This window comes from Trachurus trachurus (genome assembly GCF_905171665.1).
Source record: "Trachurus trachurus genome assembly, chromosome: 5".
NCBI classification, from domain to species: Eukaryota; Metazoa; Chordata; class Actinopteri; order Carangiformes; family Carangidae; genus Trachurus; species Trachurus trachurus.
This window is the reverse complement of record NC_139896.1, coordinates 29,452,395-29,469,247: the sequence shown is the minus strand read 5'-3', so window position 1 is coordinate 29,469,247 and position 16,853 is coordinate 29,452,395. Positions and strand designations below refer to the sequence as shown.

General features: G+C 40.2%; 1 protein-coding gene across 1 annotated transcript; it reads right to left on the bottom strand.

Moving 5' to 3' along the window:
- Positions 1-2,823: 2,823 nt before the first annotated feature.
- Positions 2,824-8,507, bottom strand: camkva (CaM kinase-like vesicle-associated a; the record flags this gene model as incomplete). The annotated part of the gene is made up of 10 exons (XM_083972180.1): positions 8,404-8,507; positions 8,154-8,285; positions 7,293-7,367; positions 6,987-7,125; positions 6,731-6,851; positions 6,009-6,084; positions 5,764-5,900; positions 5,584-5,662; positions 5,409-5,496; positions 2,824-3,123 (listed from the first exon to the last, which is right to left on the bottom strand). Exons 1-10 carry the CDS (start codon positions 8,496-8,498, stop codon positions 2,824-2,826), a joined length of 1,242 nt encoding a protein of 413 aa, XP_083828306.1. The 5' UTR covers positions 8,499-8,507.
- Between the last annotated feature and the right edge of the window lie 8,346 nt (positions 8,508-16,853).

Sequence of the window (16,853 nt, the reverse complement as noted above, 5' to 3'; positions counted from 1 at the left end):
ACAGGCATGTTCAGCTTCCTGCAGAGTTAAAGCAACACTATTTTCGACCTTAAAGGATAATGCCCGTTTTTTACAATCTGGGCCTTCTAGCATAAAATATGATCATTTACTCACCCAGATAACCCTTTGGTGCGGCTCATTCTGATAATAATTCCGCTTTGGCATTCGGGTCCATTTTTAGCGCAACTAGCCAGAGCTAGTAGCTAAGTCCAGGCTGTGGAGAGGAAGCCTGTGGAAGCTGATCTTTGTCCAGCTGCTCATTTTGTTCTGACAAGACAGAAACACGCAGAGACGAACCATAGCAGTAGCAACAAGCTGCGGTGCGCGGCGCTCAGAGATGATATCATCCAGGTCAGAGGTTAGGTCAACCTACAGACCATGGATGTTTAACCCCGGACTCAAAGGGGAATAGCACTAGCGTATCATACAAAATATTGGTGAAATGAACGAGTTTCACGGCAGATTATGTGTTATTTGACGGTCGCCACTGGAAGAGAACAGCACAACGTCCCACATGAAAATCAAACCCGCTAATTTTAAAAACACACCAGCAGCAGCTGCCCTTGTATTGAGACACGTTGTAGTCCATGATCGAGGTGCAGACGAGTGAGTTTGGAGCTGACGAGAGGATCGAAAAAAGAGAGCGAGGCGATGGGGCCGTAGCTGCCGTGATATGATGACCCTGCCCACATTGAGGGGGAACTATGAAGGACTCAGCTGTAATGGAAAAGTACCTAAACCAGGTTGAGTAGAGTCGAGCCGAGTAGAGCTGGTAGCGGAAAAGGGCCATAGGTGAGTTAGTTCCAGATAAACTGACTTTTTTCCAACCAGCTGATGCATTGTAAACTTTTACTTTATATGGTACTCTTGAACTGGTGTATTTTGTATTTGTTTTTGTATTTTGAAACAGTTCTCGTAGGCGGCAAAAGTACGCTGATTAATCGTCCCCCATTTGTACCTACCTCATACAACCCCACTTCAAAGAAACTGAACTATATCCCTTTAAGCCGCCTAACAACGTAAGGTAGTGGTTTAAAAAAAAAAAACAGCCGAAAATAGCCTGAGTTTTTGCTTTCATACATTGCATCAAATCTTTTGGATTTTTTTCAAAATCTGAGATTTAAAAGTGTAACTCTGTTAGCCCCCCTGCCCCAACAATCTGCCCTCAGTAGCCTAAGATAAACTACATTTTTCATAATCAGTTTTAATTCTCATACCATGAAACATAATAATATAAAGTCCACTGTCATAATTGCCCCACAGATAAATGAGGAGATTCAAGGTCTTAGCTGATTTCAGGTGGAAGTTCAGTAAAGAAAACCTGATTTTTGATTGAATGTAGGATATCTAACAATGATAGGCTATATATAGTTATATAAACATCATAAATATAATATATAAATGAAATGTCAAATTTCTCCTCTTGAAGTATCTGTGCTGATCAATATTTATCCTGAAATATATGATGAACTATGAGGAAAAGTATACATTTTTTTGCATTGAACTATATGTGTAAAGAACAGGCTATAAATATTAAAACTTAAGTGGTGGCCGGTGCAGGGCTGATATTTATACATTTACCTATATATTAAATCTCTGTGCATGAGGGGCAACTTTAGAAAATCATCACAATCATCAACATTAGTATTGCTCAATTTATTCATTCACAAGCGTTGTAGCAACCCATTAGCTCAGCTAAATGTTGCTAAATACACATGTAAATAAAAAAATACACATGTATACAATGCAAATATACATCGTGGTACAGTTTAAGGATTCAGCTCTAAACTCTGAATTTACTAATTACAAGTGACAACACAACAACAACAACAACAGCCAGAACACCACTCCACATAAAATGCTCTAAATCTAGTTTTCTGTGTCTTAAATGAAGTGTGAAGAGGACAGAACACAGGTATCAATACAGCAGCGAAAGACTAAACAGAGGAGCAAAGGAAAACAGCAAAAACATTTCAAAGAAATCAGTAAGCAATTATCTTCAAGATGTTTCTTTTGAAACATTTCAATACATTACTGCAACAAATATTAAGGCACTTAAACTAAAAAAGATGCTTTCTTGCTGCCTTAAAATTCTAAGTTGTCTGAAGGTGTACTGCATTGAAGGAGATACTTGTCAGGGTGTCAGGCTTCACAAACTGTGATCTGTATCTGATTGTTATATTACAGAAAAAAAAACTGTCTCCAAAAAAAACGCAAGTTTCATCAAATTTTAAAGTTTTCAAAAACAGAATAAAATAGAATAAAATTAGTTTTACAAGTCTCTCTATATTCCAATTGGAGGCATGGTGTCTGTGGTGTTGTATGTGAAACGTACATATTGGACGAATTTGTATAAATTTCATTATCTTTTAAATAAACCTTGAAATGATCAATTGACTAAATCTTTCAACTCATAATTTTAAGTCACAAGATGTGAACTCAGTTCTGAAGCTGAAAACTAGCTATTTGTTGAAACAAACAAATACATCTATATACAGTGAGCTGATGAATAAGGATGGGATGATTTCACTAAAATACACTATGAGTTTTTACAGTTCTTAGGGTAAAGGAAACAAACAGAGGAGGTACTTTGCAACTAGCTTTAAAGGGACTTGTACATAAAATAACAAGGGAGAATGGAGAACGCTATTCAAGAGACCGATCAGTACAGAAGGCAAAAAATATGGAGTGCATGGTGTGAAATAATTCTGCAAACTGGGGGGTAGTCAAACAGCATAGACATGGTATCACTGTGCCAAGTGTATTGGCTGTACTGCACGTGTGCTTGTTGGATTTCGAGGATCCTCTTGTTTAATTTGACGCCTACTCTCCCTTTCTCTGTGGCAACATTTGGGGAACGTCGCCGTTGCACCGCGCCTGTGGCTGCTCGTCCTGTCTCGCCGCAGCGGGCAGGGTGACGGTGGCAGTCTGTGAGTCAGGAGCCTTTTCGCTAAGAGCAGCTTTTAAGCTGGCGGCAACGCTGTCGCCACCGCCAGCTGGAGCAGCTGGAGCAGCTGGAGCGCCGCCCGGTGTGTTGGGGTCAGCTGCGGCCCCGGAGGCCCCAGAGTCGCCCTGCTCAGAAGCTCTGAGCCTCTTCATCAGGGTGGTCACTCTAACAGCTTTCTGTGAGGGATAAAACCATGGTTAATGACGCACAACAAAACCTTATGACTCAACCCTTTCTCCTTGAGATGTAGTCAGTACAGCAGCAAAAAATATCAGGGTGAACGCTCTGAGGAAGGCCAGCTGCCACACCCTGTAACAATGATATATGGGTGAAATATAAAGTTGTACAGACAGACTGCTGTTATATACGCTAGCCTATATGTTTTTGAAGTTGAGCATGCACTTTCTGAAAAAAATGTATTTAACAGATATTTAGTCAAAAGTCATGATTTTATAAATACATATGTAGGCCTACTTAAAATACTTTTATTGCCAGGGTATATCAGTGTAAAACATATCAACAAAAGAAATCTTAAAAAGGGAATGAAATAAAGGCATTTTAATCATATCTTTGCTGCATGCAAGTGAGCATAAGTTGAATTCAGCAGCTTCCTTGTTCTGTATCGACTATTTCAACTACAAGAGCACCAGGCATTTACCTACAGATTCACTGTGTGCTCACAGTATTGTATTGTTGTTTTGGTGAGTATGTGAGTATAATTTTGACAATAACATTAAAAGCTGATAACTCTGTTAGGAAGATTTTCAATATAAATTTGATAAGCACAGAGTTGGAAAGCCAGTTACACAATCAGTTTATGAAATACACCTAACAAATATAACAAATAAAAATGGTATAGTTATAGTATATATGGAGCAAAGCCTGCAAGCTAGTTCAGGCAGGAAACTTGAGCTACATTACTTGCCTCAAGTGACCATGGACGAAATTTTGATTTTAGAAGTGGGGGGGACATATTTTTAATAAAACCCAAACTCTTTCAGTTTCTTACAGTTTTCTAGCAGTTCTTTTAGTTTTCTACTAGGGATGCACAGATACCATAAAACAATGACTGAACAATGACTATGGCTGTGACTATGAACACTAGAACCGCCAACTGCCGTTCATTGGACGACTTTGATTTTCATTTGTGCATAACTTTATTTAAAAAATGCATTGAAGTCCACCAGTCTGTGACTTTTCCTAAAATGATGTTGGGCAGCACCCCGTTTTGTTAAATACAATCAATATTACTCACACAAAAAAATATCGATCATGTTTTCTCATTTTTACCTATAACCGCCACGTTCGTTCATTGGACGACCAGAGAATTCACCGATTTGCGCCGGCATTATTGGGCTTATGCGCTCTCTCACTCCTCTCTCTCTCTCTCTCTCTCTCTGTGTGTGTGTGTGTGATTGTGTGTGTGTGTGCGTGCGTGCGTGCGTGTTAATGTGTATCTCTGTGTGTACACGTGCGCAGGCTGCGCAGATGCACACTCACGTCCACACTTCACACACGCACGGTGCAGAAATTATTTTCCAGACTGGACAGACTGGTTGTAGAAGAGGTGTAGCCTACATTCAGGGGGGAAATATCAATATGATATCAAAAGAAAACGAAATTCGTTTTATAAAGCCAGTATTTAGGAGCAAACTAGTGTAAAAACAGAGTCGCTGTGCTCTTCATGTAAAGCGCCGATCCTGCGTCGGTATGATGGGCAGCTCCACCTGACATATCAAACAAAGATCACTAAGGACTATGGATGTTGCCGTAAAAGAGAGAGAGAGAGAAAAAAAAAAAGGTCGTTTATAAGGTGGAAACCTGGCTTTACAGGCGGGGGCGGGGTTCCTACGGTATGCCCCCCCCCCCGCCCCCCCTGCCTCGCGGAGGCTGCGGGGTGCAGCCTACTTCATGGCCCAGAGTAGCTGTTAAAAGACTACGACAAATGTAACACCTATACAGCTCTAATTAACGCTTTATTACAGTTCGTCCAATGAACGACTCATGGCGGTTATAGGTATATAGTGTGCAATGGCGGTGCTAGTGTTAATACAGTGTAACATTGTTTGTGGACGGTAAAAACAGCGGGGGACAAAAACGGCGTTTTGAAAAAGTGGGGGGGACATGTCCCCTGCGTCCCCCCCTAAAATTACGTCCGTGCAAGTGACTCTCACTCAATCATACACACCCTCTTAATTTGACGTGCTATTTAAACTCCTAAATGTTCCCATCTTCCTCTTTGCTGCCAGTGACACTGCTGCCCTGCATAGGCTACTATTGCCTACTGCCAGTTGTTACAGCCCCACCTCCACCCTTAGCATCCACTTGCAAGCCAAGTGTCAGGAGTTTAAGATATGTCCTCATCACTCCCATGTATATTTGATGAAATCCTATTAAGGGAGTGATGGATCGGAGCTGAAACATTTGAATCATGAGTTTTCTGACTGAACTGTAGTAATACCTTCCACTTGGCTTTGGCAAAGTTCTTTTCTATTTGTGCACAGACTGCATCCTTGATGTTCTTGTCTGAAGCTGCATTTCCAGAAATCCTAAGAGAGGGACCAGATGAGATGTCATTAGGTTTGAAGTTCATCCACAATAAGGGCCATCATATGATTCACTTAAGTTTATTTTACCATTCATGGGCTATAGCTTCCTGTGCAGTCAGTCGCTGGTCTTGGTCCACTTCCATCAAGGAGGCCACCAAGTTTTTAGCTGAAAAACACAGAAGACGACTCACATTGATGTGCAGTACATAATGCTACAATTGTCCCTCTGTACCTTATGTTTGAGTTCAGTGATTGATCATCTCTTACCAGAATCTGAAATGTCATCCCAGTACGGTGAATCAAATTCATAGTCCCCGGACAAAATCTTTAGGAAAAGGTTCTTATCACGATTGTCAGAGTCGTCCTCATCGCCATCACCGTAGAAGGGAGGGTTCCCAGACAAACTATTGAGTTGGTGATATAAGAACACGACATATTTTGCTGAAAATCGATCACTCAAATATACTTTTAGAAATAAAGTATTTGTGAGCATTATGTTACAGGGCACCTACAGTATATACATGATGACACCTATGGCCCAGCAGTCCACTGGTCTTCCATATCTCTGCCTCCCAACCACCTCAGGAGCTGAAAGCAGAAACGAAAAACAAATTTATTAGATTTGTTCATACTGCATGATTACAAACCTAACAGATTATCCCAGTGTTTTTCAACCTTGGGGTCGGAACCCCACGTTGGGTCGCCTGGAATTCAAATGGGGTCGCCTGAAATGCGTATTAGGTAAGTATATTTTTTGCCTTTATTTGATAGTACGTAGTGAGATAGACAGGAAAGGGGGAGGCAGAGAGAGGGGGAATGACATGCAGGAAAGGTCTGCACGATGCGGGATTCGAACCGGGGACGCCTGCGTTGAGGACTGTAGCCTCTACATGGGGCGGCCGCCTTTACCACTGCGCCACGCACCGCCCCGATAAAAACATTTCTGATAAAAAAAGATTTTTTTTAAACTCATCATTATCATTTTTAAATTATGATTAAAAACACCACACACAATCTTAATCTTAACTGGAGATACCTCCACTTTCTCAAATACAAATCAAGTTCAAATAAAATGCAGCATATAAAAATATCTGAGCTTGTGCATCTTGATTGATGGCGGGGTCGCCAGAAATTTGTGATGTCAAAATGGGGTCATGAGCCAAAAAAGGTTGGGAACCACTGGATTATCCCATCTACATGCAGGTGCTGCAGCTTCCCATCCTACAGTACTTACCAAGATATTCAGGAGTCCCACATGGGTCCTTAATGAGACCATTTTCCAGTTTGGCCAACTGAAAGTCACTGATAACAATTTTGGAGTGCTTCAAACGGTTAAAATACACCAAGTTCTCCAGCTGTGTGAGTAAACAGAGAAAGGTTTACACGAGTGAAAAAGAATCCAAACACACGGTGGCTCATGTTTTATAAGGGGTTATTGGCCTGTGGTGAAGTGCTGTTGTTTTTCACTAGGTGTCAGCAGTGTGATATACCTTCAGATTTCTGTGGACGATTTTCAGAGAGTGCAGGTAAGCTACAGCCTCCAACACCTGCCTCATAACATTGCTGGTGTCCCTCTCTGAGTAGTAGCCCTGATCTGAGATCCAGTCAAAGACCTCTCGGCCTGTGGCGCTGAAAGGATGGGACAATCAGATAAAATGCAATGTCACTTCTTTGTGACGGAAATGCAAAATATTTTCACATGCTGAATAAAACATCAGCTTTATATGAGCTGAGGAAGCACAGCGCCCGCCCGCCTGAGAGAACTAGTTTTCTAAAGTGCAGCCAATGATACTCACAGTTCCAGAAAAAGGAAGTACTCTTTCTTGGTTTCAAAAGTGTCAACCAGCTGGAGGATGTTATGATGTTTTATCCTTTGAAAAGCAGGAAAAGGGGAGAGACAATAATAGGTTGGAGAGAACTGGTGGATTTAAATGGGGTTAAAATGAGCAATGAATAATACAGCGCCATGTCAGACATTCAGTTAAAGTGATAATCCATGATTATACACCAGATTTGTTCATACTTTAAAATCCAGAATTCGTCATCTGTAATGACCAGATTGAATTAATTTGAATGAATAGAACTGAATCAAGTAAACCATGTAATGTATTTCCAAATCATGATATTACATACTATAAGTTAGGTACTTTGACATCTCAGCTGCTATTAAAAAATCACAATTTTAGAATAGAAAGGCCAACAAGACTTTATATTTTTGTAACTGTCAAAAAAATCAACAGGAAAAAAAAAACCTCCAGTGTGTTAACTTGTCACTCACTGTAATAATTTCAGACTTCCCAACCCTGTCTGTAGCACTCAGATCCTAATGAGTTTCTTCATAATTCTTTAGAAAAGCTAATTAAAAATCAACAAGCCCTTTGACAGTGTGGTTTTTTATCAGCCATTAATTACACTTGATCAAATTCTGCACTTGTTAAGGACCTATCTCACACTGATGAGTCTTTAGCAGTAGTCAAACAACAGCGGATTCTCGTAGGAACAACCAGATCTGCAGTCTGCTACACACAAAAGACAAACTTCTTGGTGTTTGAGCTTTGCTTTGCCTTTGTCTTTGACCTTGGGAGAAAATTTGCTGATCCTCTGTGATTAGACTTTGCCTCCGAGCTCTATGATGAGGAGTTTAAAGATTCACTCACATCTTTAAGATCATTATCTCATTCTTAGCAGCTTTCCTCACTTTCCTTCCGTCCTTTTTGTGGAACTTTTTACAGGTGTACATTTTCAAGGTGTTCCTATCCTTTGCCCGGAATATCTCGCAAAACTCCTCTCTGTTGGAGAAGACAGACAGACAGACACACATCACGTTACATGCATCATTTGAACGGGGAAGTTCAACAGCAGCACTGATGTATTCGTTGTACGCCGTCACAGCGTAGATGTACTCACGATTTAACGATCTGTCCGAGGTCATATTTGTCAGTCACCTCTGAGGGATTGTTATAATCCTTCTTCTCCCCGAGTGTCAGGCAACCAAATGGCATGGCAGCTCGTGCCCTATAGCCGGGGACTGTCCGGCCACAACACAACCTGTCGACAATACGCAACATGTTCCATTAGTCTAAGCAGCATCATTTAGATACAAAGTGGATGTGAACACGAGTGAGCACCTGGAGCTGTAGTCTAATGAATGAAGGACATAAAATGATGTTACTGTAAGTGTTTTGCTGTACAGGTTGCTTTACAGAGAAATAAACACTTCCCCTAATGACAGCAACACAGATGGAGGAAACTGCTACACAGCGACGGCACTTAACACAAAATGAACGCAGTAAATCAACGCACACATTTGTAGGAAGCGGTTTGGAAACTTGATTAGTTCTTTTTCTCTGAAACCTTTCTGGTCGTACATCTGGGAGCAGCTGAGCGCAACTGAGCTTGTGGGAGCAAATGATTTCAAATTACCACGAGGGCAACATAACATAGAAATGATATTTCCCATTAACATAATCTTCCTCAGTGAACTCAGTCAGACTGCCAGACTTGTTTCTCTCCACTCTGCAGTGAGTCAGCCCTGTTCTGCAGCAGCAGTCGCAGCATCATTTATCCGTGTGTTTTATGACAGAGGAGAACATTCAGACAGACTTGACCCTGAGCTGTCGCTGTAACTTCTGTCTCCTTTTTTAAAAATATTTTGAGAGACTATTGAAAAGCGAGAAAGCTATTATCTCACCAGGTATAAAGAGACAAATGTGTTTTTTATTGCAGCTAAAGTCAATAAAGTGCTCACACTTAAACAGTTCTACATGATCATACAGTATATGAGATGTCACGATTAATACAGTACAACTAAAACGATTGCTACAAGTGAACATTTCTTAGGAGAAACTCAGGCAGATGTGTTAAAGGGATGGACACTGTGGTTGTGAACAGTAACCATCCTAATACTGTTGACCACAACAGGCAACCGCATGGCCACAACTGCAGGATCAATCACGGCACGACTGCACACAACATTTTGAACACAGGCAACAAAAAAGCCCAATAAATTAAATTCACCCACATTAAGTCCTTTAACACATCTCTATGCCAGTTTCACAGCCTGGCTCCATAACCCTGCTGCTTTTTTTCTTTTTTCTAAACCATTAATATTTCTAACACTGGGTGATTTGCCATTACATGTTCTGTTTTTTTCTGTTTTGAACAACAAGCATTTTGGTGTTGCATCCTGTGTTGTTTTTAATTAAATGTCTGTTTAACGACTTTTTGACTTAATAATCATAAAAGCTATAATCATAGAAGTTGACTTTTTCGTAAATGTATACTCAACTTTGTGTCAGAGCAACATGAATTATTTCAGCTGCACAAAAGAATAAAGAATACACATCCACCATGAGAAGCTTAATTTTTCACTGGTGATGGTTAAGGACGCTTGTGTGGAAAACAGACTCTTTTTTCTTTCTTTCTTTTTTTTTTTTTTTGGCAGGCCTCACAGGAGAAATGGCAGCCAGCACAGAAGAGTGGGAGTGGATAAACTCTGGCTGAGTTGCTGTCTGGAGCCTCAGTAAAGAAGACCCTATCAGAGACAGAGGTTTGTCTCAGCCACAGCATCTGTAGCAAAACAAACACTCGTATCAATATAAAAGACATGAATCTGAAGAATGCTATTATTATTATGGTGGTGGTGCATTAATATTAGTGTTCACAAGCAGAATTTAAAAAAGAAAGAGAAGACAGTGGCTGTGCATGATGTCCATAAGGGGACTCATTATTCTACGATCCAGTCCCCACATATCCCATGATGCAAACTGCTTGGGTATTCGTAAAAAAAAAGAGTCTTTCTTTGACACTGATTTCACATCTGATGAATCACTGTAATCTGTCTCTGTCATATAGTGAAATATAAAAGAAAATCCATTTTGTATCCATTGAATACAATCCTGTGTACACCACTGAAGCAGTTGCAGGTCTTCTCTATCCTACAGTCAGATGGTTGTTACATTATAATATTTTGATAACATGATATGTCTTGTCTACGTGTCAGTGTGGGTGTCTGGCAGCCTAATAGCACAGATTCATAACCATTTTAATAATTTGATCTCATTTTTTTCTCTTATCCACTTGATTTTTTTATTTCCATTCCATGTCTTACTGTAAAGCACTTAATAACTTTGTGATTTTCAAAAAAGACATAATTGTCAATAATGATAATAATTATTATCACAACATTACTGGTTTGATTCGAGCTACAAGCCTTTGTTCTCTGCCTTTAGCTGAGTGACAGGCAGCAAAAGGTAATTTATTCAACAAAGAGGCGCAAAAGCAAAAGTTTCTGAACAAAAAAACTGAGTATCAACAAAAATGTCAATGGGCTTAAGTCCCAGACAAACACCAAAAAGTAACAATGGGTCTAATGCAAAGTTATAGAGAAAATAAGTTAAAGTTCAAAGGAGATCCAAGCTACACAGAAGACAAGGAGACCAAGAACTCACTGGGAACATGATAACAACTGGACGAATGGAGAGGGAGACGAGGTAGACAAGATGAACTGGCAACAGGAGGTTAGAACAATACACACACACAGGGAAGGCAATGAGAGGGCTGATTAAGGAGGGAAACCCAAGAGGCCAGGAAGATGACAAGGGATCTTTCAAAAGAAAACAGGAAATTACTAAACTAAACCAGAGACATGACAAAATCAAATAATAAAGATAAAGACAAAAATAATAGAGACAAAAAAAGCCCTGACATTGTACTCACCTAACATATAAAATTCTCATTTAGACACTGATAAAGTTACACCTTTCTAAATGGCAAACCAACACCAAAAATAAGTTCTCCAACCTTATAATAAGCAGTAGAGATTTGAAGCACAAAGCTGTTTTCTTATGCAACCATAGATTGATGCACAAGGTCAGACATGTCATTTACTGGAAAGTGAAACAAAATATGCATACATGTTGGAGAAATATTTGATGCAAGACTTGCCACCTACTTTCGTAATATGGTTTGGTTTCTGTCATATATTGTATACTGTATTCAAGTGCTCATCACTTTTAATGTGTGTTCTGATGAAATACTGTTTAATACCACATAATGTCGTCATTTTTTTTTTATTGGTTGTAGTACAGTACCATCTAGTTTTTCCCACTGTCTGTTGATAGATTTATACATATTTCACATGAGCTGAGCCAACAATGTTTTTCAACACTGATTTATTAACTACACTATGACAATATAGCACAAATGACCAGCATTTGTAAGTCACTATTACTAAGAGCATCTGTCCCTGCACATAAAGGCTAACTTTGAGTAGCTGAAGGGTTCGAACCTCCTGTATTCATCAGGACTTTTAAAATTTAAAGGGATAGTTCAACATTTTGGCAAATTGACCCATTGCCATAATCCCTATAGGTTCATTACCTTTAATTGTCAGCGCAAGCTATTTTTAGAACGGCGGAGCAGAGCTGCGAGCTGCTCAGAGCTACGCTACGGAGGCTGATGGGGTTTTTTGGTTTCCCCTCGTCAAACTCATTAAATACACAATCCAACAACTACAAAACGCTCTCGTGGACAAGTTGTGACCTGCACATTCACCACACTATGAGATAATAACGTAACGTTACAGATGTTTCGAGGCAAATGACTGCCCCAGACGGGAACGCGCATCAGCGTTTTTGCATGAATTTACCTCGAAAACAGTTCATTTTCTCCATCAAAATGCAGCAAACAATACCATGACTTTTCCTTGTCCTGAAAGGGAGGACTGTGAGTTCACCATTAGTCTGGTCTATGAGGACCACTAGGATAATATACTTCAGCTAAATAACCTCCTTTGCATGAATTCTGCAAGGACAATATCTAGATTCATGGTTAATGTCTTCTGCCTCTCACTTAATCACACAACTTATTTACCATCAGATCAGCTGATCTCATGGTCTCAAGCAAGCAGTATTTTATCACATGCAGGACGAGCCTCTCTGCTACTTTGTCACGCCACACCAGCAGACAACATCATGCATGCTAGGCAGAGTAAGGGGGCTGATGTGAGACAATTTAAAGCAAATATTAGACCTCATAATGAATCTTTGATTCCAACACCTGCTCTTGGAGGCTTGACTCGCAGTGCACCAAACACAGGACACATGACAAGTCAGTCAGAATTTCATGCGCACTTGTTTTTTCCCCCTTTCAAGGCAATCTTAGAGATAAAAGGCCATTCTCCTTCGCCAGAGGAAGAAGAAAATGATAGAAGGCACTTGACTATTGCTGAATCAGAGGTCTTTTATCTCTGCCTTTTGAAAGATCTGAATGAAGTGTTCTTCATTAATGGGAATGTAAATGCTTTTTCGGCACAGAGCTCGCTGCTGAGAAAACTTCACTGTGTCCATTAGTACTGTATGAAGAAGGTAACGAAGAAGATAAAAGGCCATATCACAATGCATGCAAGCAACTGCATGCTTTCTTATTGCATGGTTTAATTAAGATTGAATTAAGAGAATAAGGATACTTTGATACTTTCGGTTTAGGTTGGAGATTTCATGGCTGAACAGATCGATAAAGACAAAGAGGAGTGAAAGAGGAATTCTCTTCTCTCCTAAAGGTAGCAGGCTTTAATTCAGTTGTTCAAGGCACTTCAGGATACATTAGTGTAACATCATTATTAGGGATAACAACCACAATACACGTTGGATTACATGACAGTCATTATATTATATTATATTATATTTGACAAGACTGATAGGAATATGAGGAGTACAATGCCCTAAAGGCACTAAAGAGTTTGAGATTATGTACGGAAATAGCTATTCATTCATTCATTCATTCATTCATTCATTCATTCATTCATTCATTCATTCATTCATTCATTCATTCATTCATATGTTGTTGATTTCTCCTACTACAGATCTATTTTTGACAAATGATAACAAAGATGAGTGATGCACTATGTTCCAGCTGTTGTAGAACCACACTGACCAACCTACCATCAAATAGGACCACAATGGAAATAAGCCTTTGGGCTTTATTGTGTTTTTAATCCTTTTGAACACTTGTCTAATGTTGTTCAATAAAGTCTTCAATCAATCAATCAATCAATCAATCAATCAATCAATCAATCAATCAATCAATCAATCAATCAATCAATCAATCAATCAATCAATCAATCAATCAATCAATCAATCAATCAATCAATCAACTCTGACACCTCTCTGATTCCGTAGGCCCAGATTAAACACACTGGAGATATGAGGGGTCTCACCATCATGATCACTGCTGTCTGATCTGGCAGTTGAAAACTGCAATAATTATCAGGTTCACAATTCAAGTAATCTACATCAGATTAAGAGGAAAACATTTAACATTATTCCAGCTGTTGCACAGTTACACTGTCAGCCAGAGTGGGACAGCTAAAATACGTTTTAAATATCTCAGACACTCCTACTCCAACTTCGCCGAAGGCTTGACACATTTTGGCTTTGATTTCTGGCATTAAGTAACACAGTGAGCAGGCTGACAGGGATGCTAAATTTAAATTTCACATGTTAAAAGCTTGATCTCATACAATAACTGGGTGACATAAACATCTATACTGACATATTTACATCCTCCATTCATGTCACGAAGCGTTAGGTCATAAGAGTGTGAGACTTTCTTATAATTATTCATCTAAAGGCAGACTCAATTAAAGCTCTTCACACTAATCCTTATCCTTAAAACTCACACACCTACTGAGCCATGCTGCCCAGCTGAGATGAAAATTGGATGATGCCTTGTTAAGAGTTTGGTATAGGTCCTGAGGCAGACTTTGTTGGCGTCTAATGGGAAGTACTTAGATGTGTGTGTGTGTGTGTGTGTGTGTGTGTGTGTGTGTGTGTGTGTGTGTGTGTGTGTGTGTGTGTGTGTGTGTGTGTGTGTGTGTGTGTGTGTGTGTGATTGCAGTAAGAGTGGGAGCAGATCTTCTGAGAGGAATTTGGGGGCACAGTCCATCTCGAGTTTCAATTTTCTGTCAAATTACTGGATTACTGCAGCCTCCAGACTAGATGTCGTGTTGTTATCATTTTTCAGGCTTCTTTTTTTAGTACCCTTTATAAACATGGATAGGCACGAGGGACCTTTTTCTAAATAAATAATTTTTTTATGTTGCTATTTTGGAACTCAGGTTTGTTGGTCAAAACCATGTCAGACGGTGGCAGCAGGCCAGAGAGAGCCACAGTCGAGCCTCTTCAAAGGGGAAGGCTTGGTGACAGGGGGCAGATGGTGGTGACGTTTGCCTGAGCCAAAATGTTAAATCCTCTAATGCCTCGTTTAAGATCTGAATGCCACTGGTGCTAGCTGCAAACACAAAGACCACTTTTACACCTTCATTGTAGCCTATCAAGAGGGGGGAACACAGGGTATAGAGACGTGTCCTTTTTTTTTTTGTCCAGAGAGGTGAAGGAGAAAAAAAAAAGTATTGACGGGCATGAATCGCTCCTCTTTTGTGCTGGGTTCTGTTATGCATTGAGTCAAACCATTCATCTCTTCTTCAAGCATCGCTGGGCTCATCTGACCAGTTTCTTCTGATGTTGTTTTGTTGCCATGGTTACCAAGTGCTCCAGTATGCACCATGGTACTGCCTGTACAGAATAGCTCTCGTCGACACCGCCGCCCAAGACCACTGCCACTTCGTGCGACTGAAACCCAGAGTTTACCGATCCAAAATCCACCGGGGCGGCGGCCAAAATAATCATAGTGAATAATTACTCAATTAATATTCATTTTACCACCTTCATCAGAAAACAGTGTGAGTCCCAGCCATCTGACAGCTACTTCAACTTAATTAACTCCAGCTGAATGCCCAGTGAAACACACCACGGCACAGGTAACACATTCACTGCAGCATGAAGCCTGTTACATAAACCAGTGGTTTTAACTCTGTTTCAGTAAATCTTTAAAACAGTCAATGCACTGATGATTTTTTTTATATATATGTTTCTCAGAACAAGCCATCTAGACATTTACACCTAAAAACATGATGGTGTGTGATAGTATTTCTGAAAGTCCCTTATTCATACAGTCAGTTACACATCTGTTTCTTTTCTATCTTCTTGTATTTTTCAAATGCCCTACTATAAAGCTTACATTTTATTCAATTTCAAAATGTCAGTGACTCATTATACTACTCTATTTGTATCATGATACACTCCACAAACTGTTTCTGCTCTTAGTTTGCTCCTACACAAGATTCACCACCAGATGAGTCTATTCTTAACTGTGCAGCCTGGGCTTCCCAAACTTTTTTTATAGCCAATATAATAGGCTGCTCATGTGATGCCTTGGGTTTGATCAGAATCAATTTCCACAACTGCTGGGATGGCATGGAGCATCCTCCTCGCACACCTGTATGGTTTATTCAGTGAAGGACAAGCTCGTGCACAAGCACTTCTCCCCTCCTCGTAGGGTGTATCATCATGAAGTGGCGGTTTTGAACACTAAGTGGGTATTGCAAATCACAGGCTCGTTGGGTGTGAAATGATGACAAATAATGACAAGGAGGCAGGGACACCGCGAGACTGTGAGACTGTGGAAATGTGAATTGAAGAAGTGCTGCAGTCTGAGTGCAACAAGAGCACGCCTTATGTAAATCTGAAGCGCAGTTGGAGCCTCTGTAAACTACACTACATACACCTGATATGTCACCGAACTTGCTGAGCGCCCCGCAATGAGTAGAAAGTGTCAATTGTAACAGCAAGAAAAAAAAATGAATCAATTAAAAAAATAATAATAATAAAATAAAACAGGTTCCAGTCGATTATTTTAGGCTGGAAATGTACAGACAAGCTGAATGCGGGAGCATCCTGAGAGTTTAGGCTGTGTACCTACAGGATTTGCGCATCACCACCGGTTGGACTCAGTGATGTTGCAGCTGAACAGGTCGCAATGAAAACTATCCTGCAGCTTTGTGAAACCACGCGAGCATTGTCTGCTGATAATCCCAGCGAAATGTGTGATGGATGCAAAAGTTTCAGAAACAAATGCTGCGTCCCGTGCTTCACGGCGCGAGGGGCTAAAGGACAGAGGCTGAATGATAAATATCCGAGAACATTCCTCAACATTCTTCACTTCTCACGCAGTGGTTTGCATTTCTATGACGGTATAAACCAAACTGATCTCACTTACCTTCAGTGAAGTAAAAAGGATAATGATCAATAATCCAATCTGTCTTTAAAACAGGAATATTCTCCTGTTGCGGCTTCACTTTTTTCTTTTCTTTGGATGATTTTCTCTTTTCTTTTTCTTTTTTACAGCCGGCGCGCGCTGTCAGAGAGGCTTAAGATCCTCGAGCATTTCCAACAAGCCTGCCTGTTCATGGGAGTATTACGTGAACGTGTGATGGTAACAGCGGGCTATGATGCAGA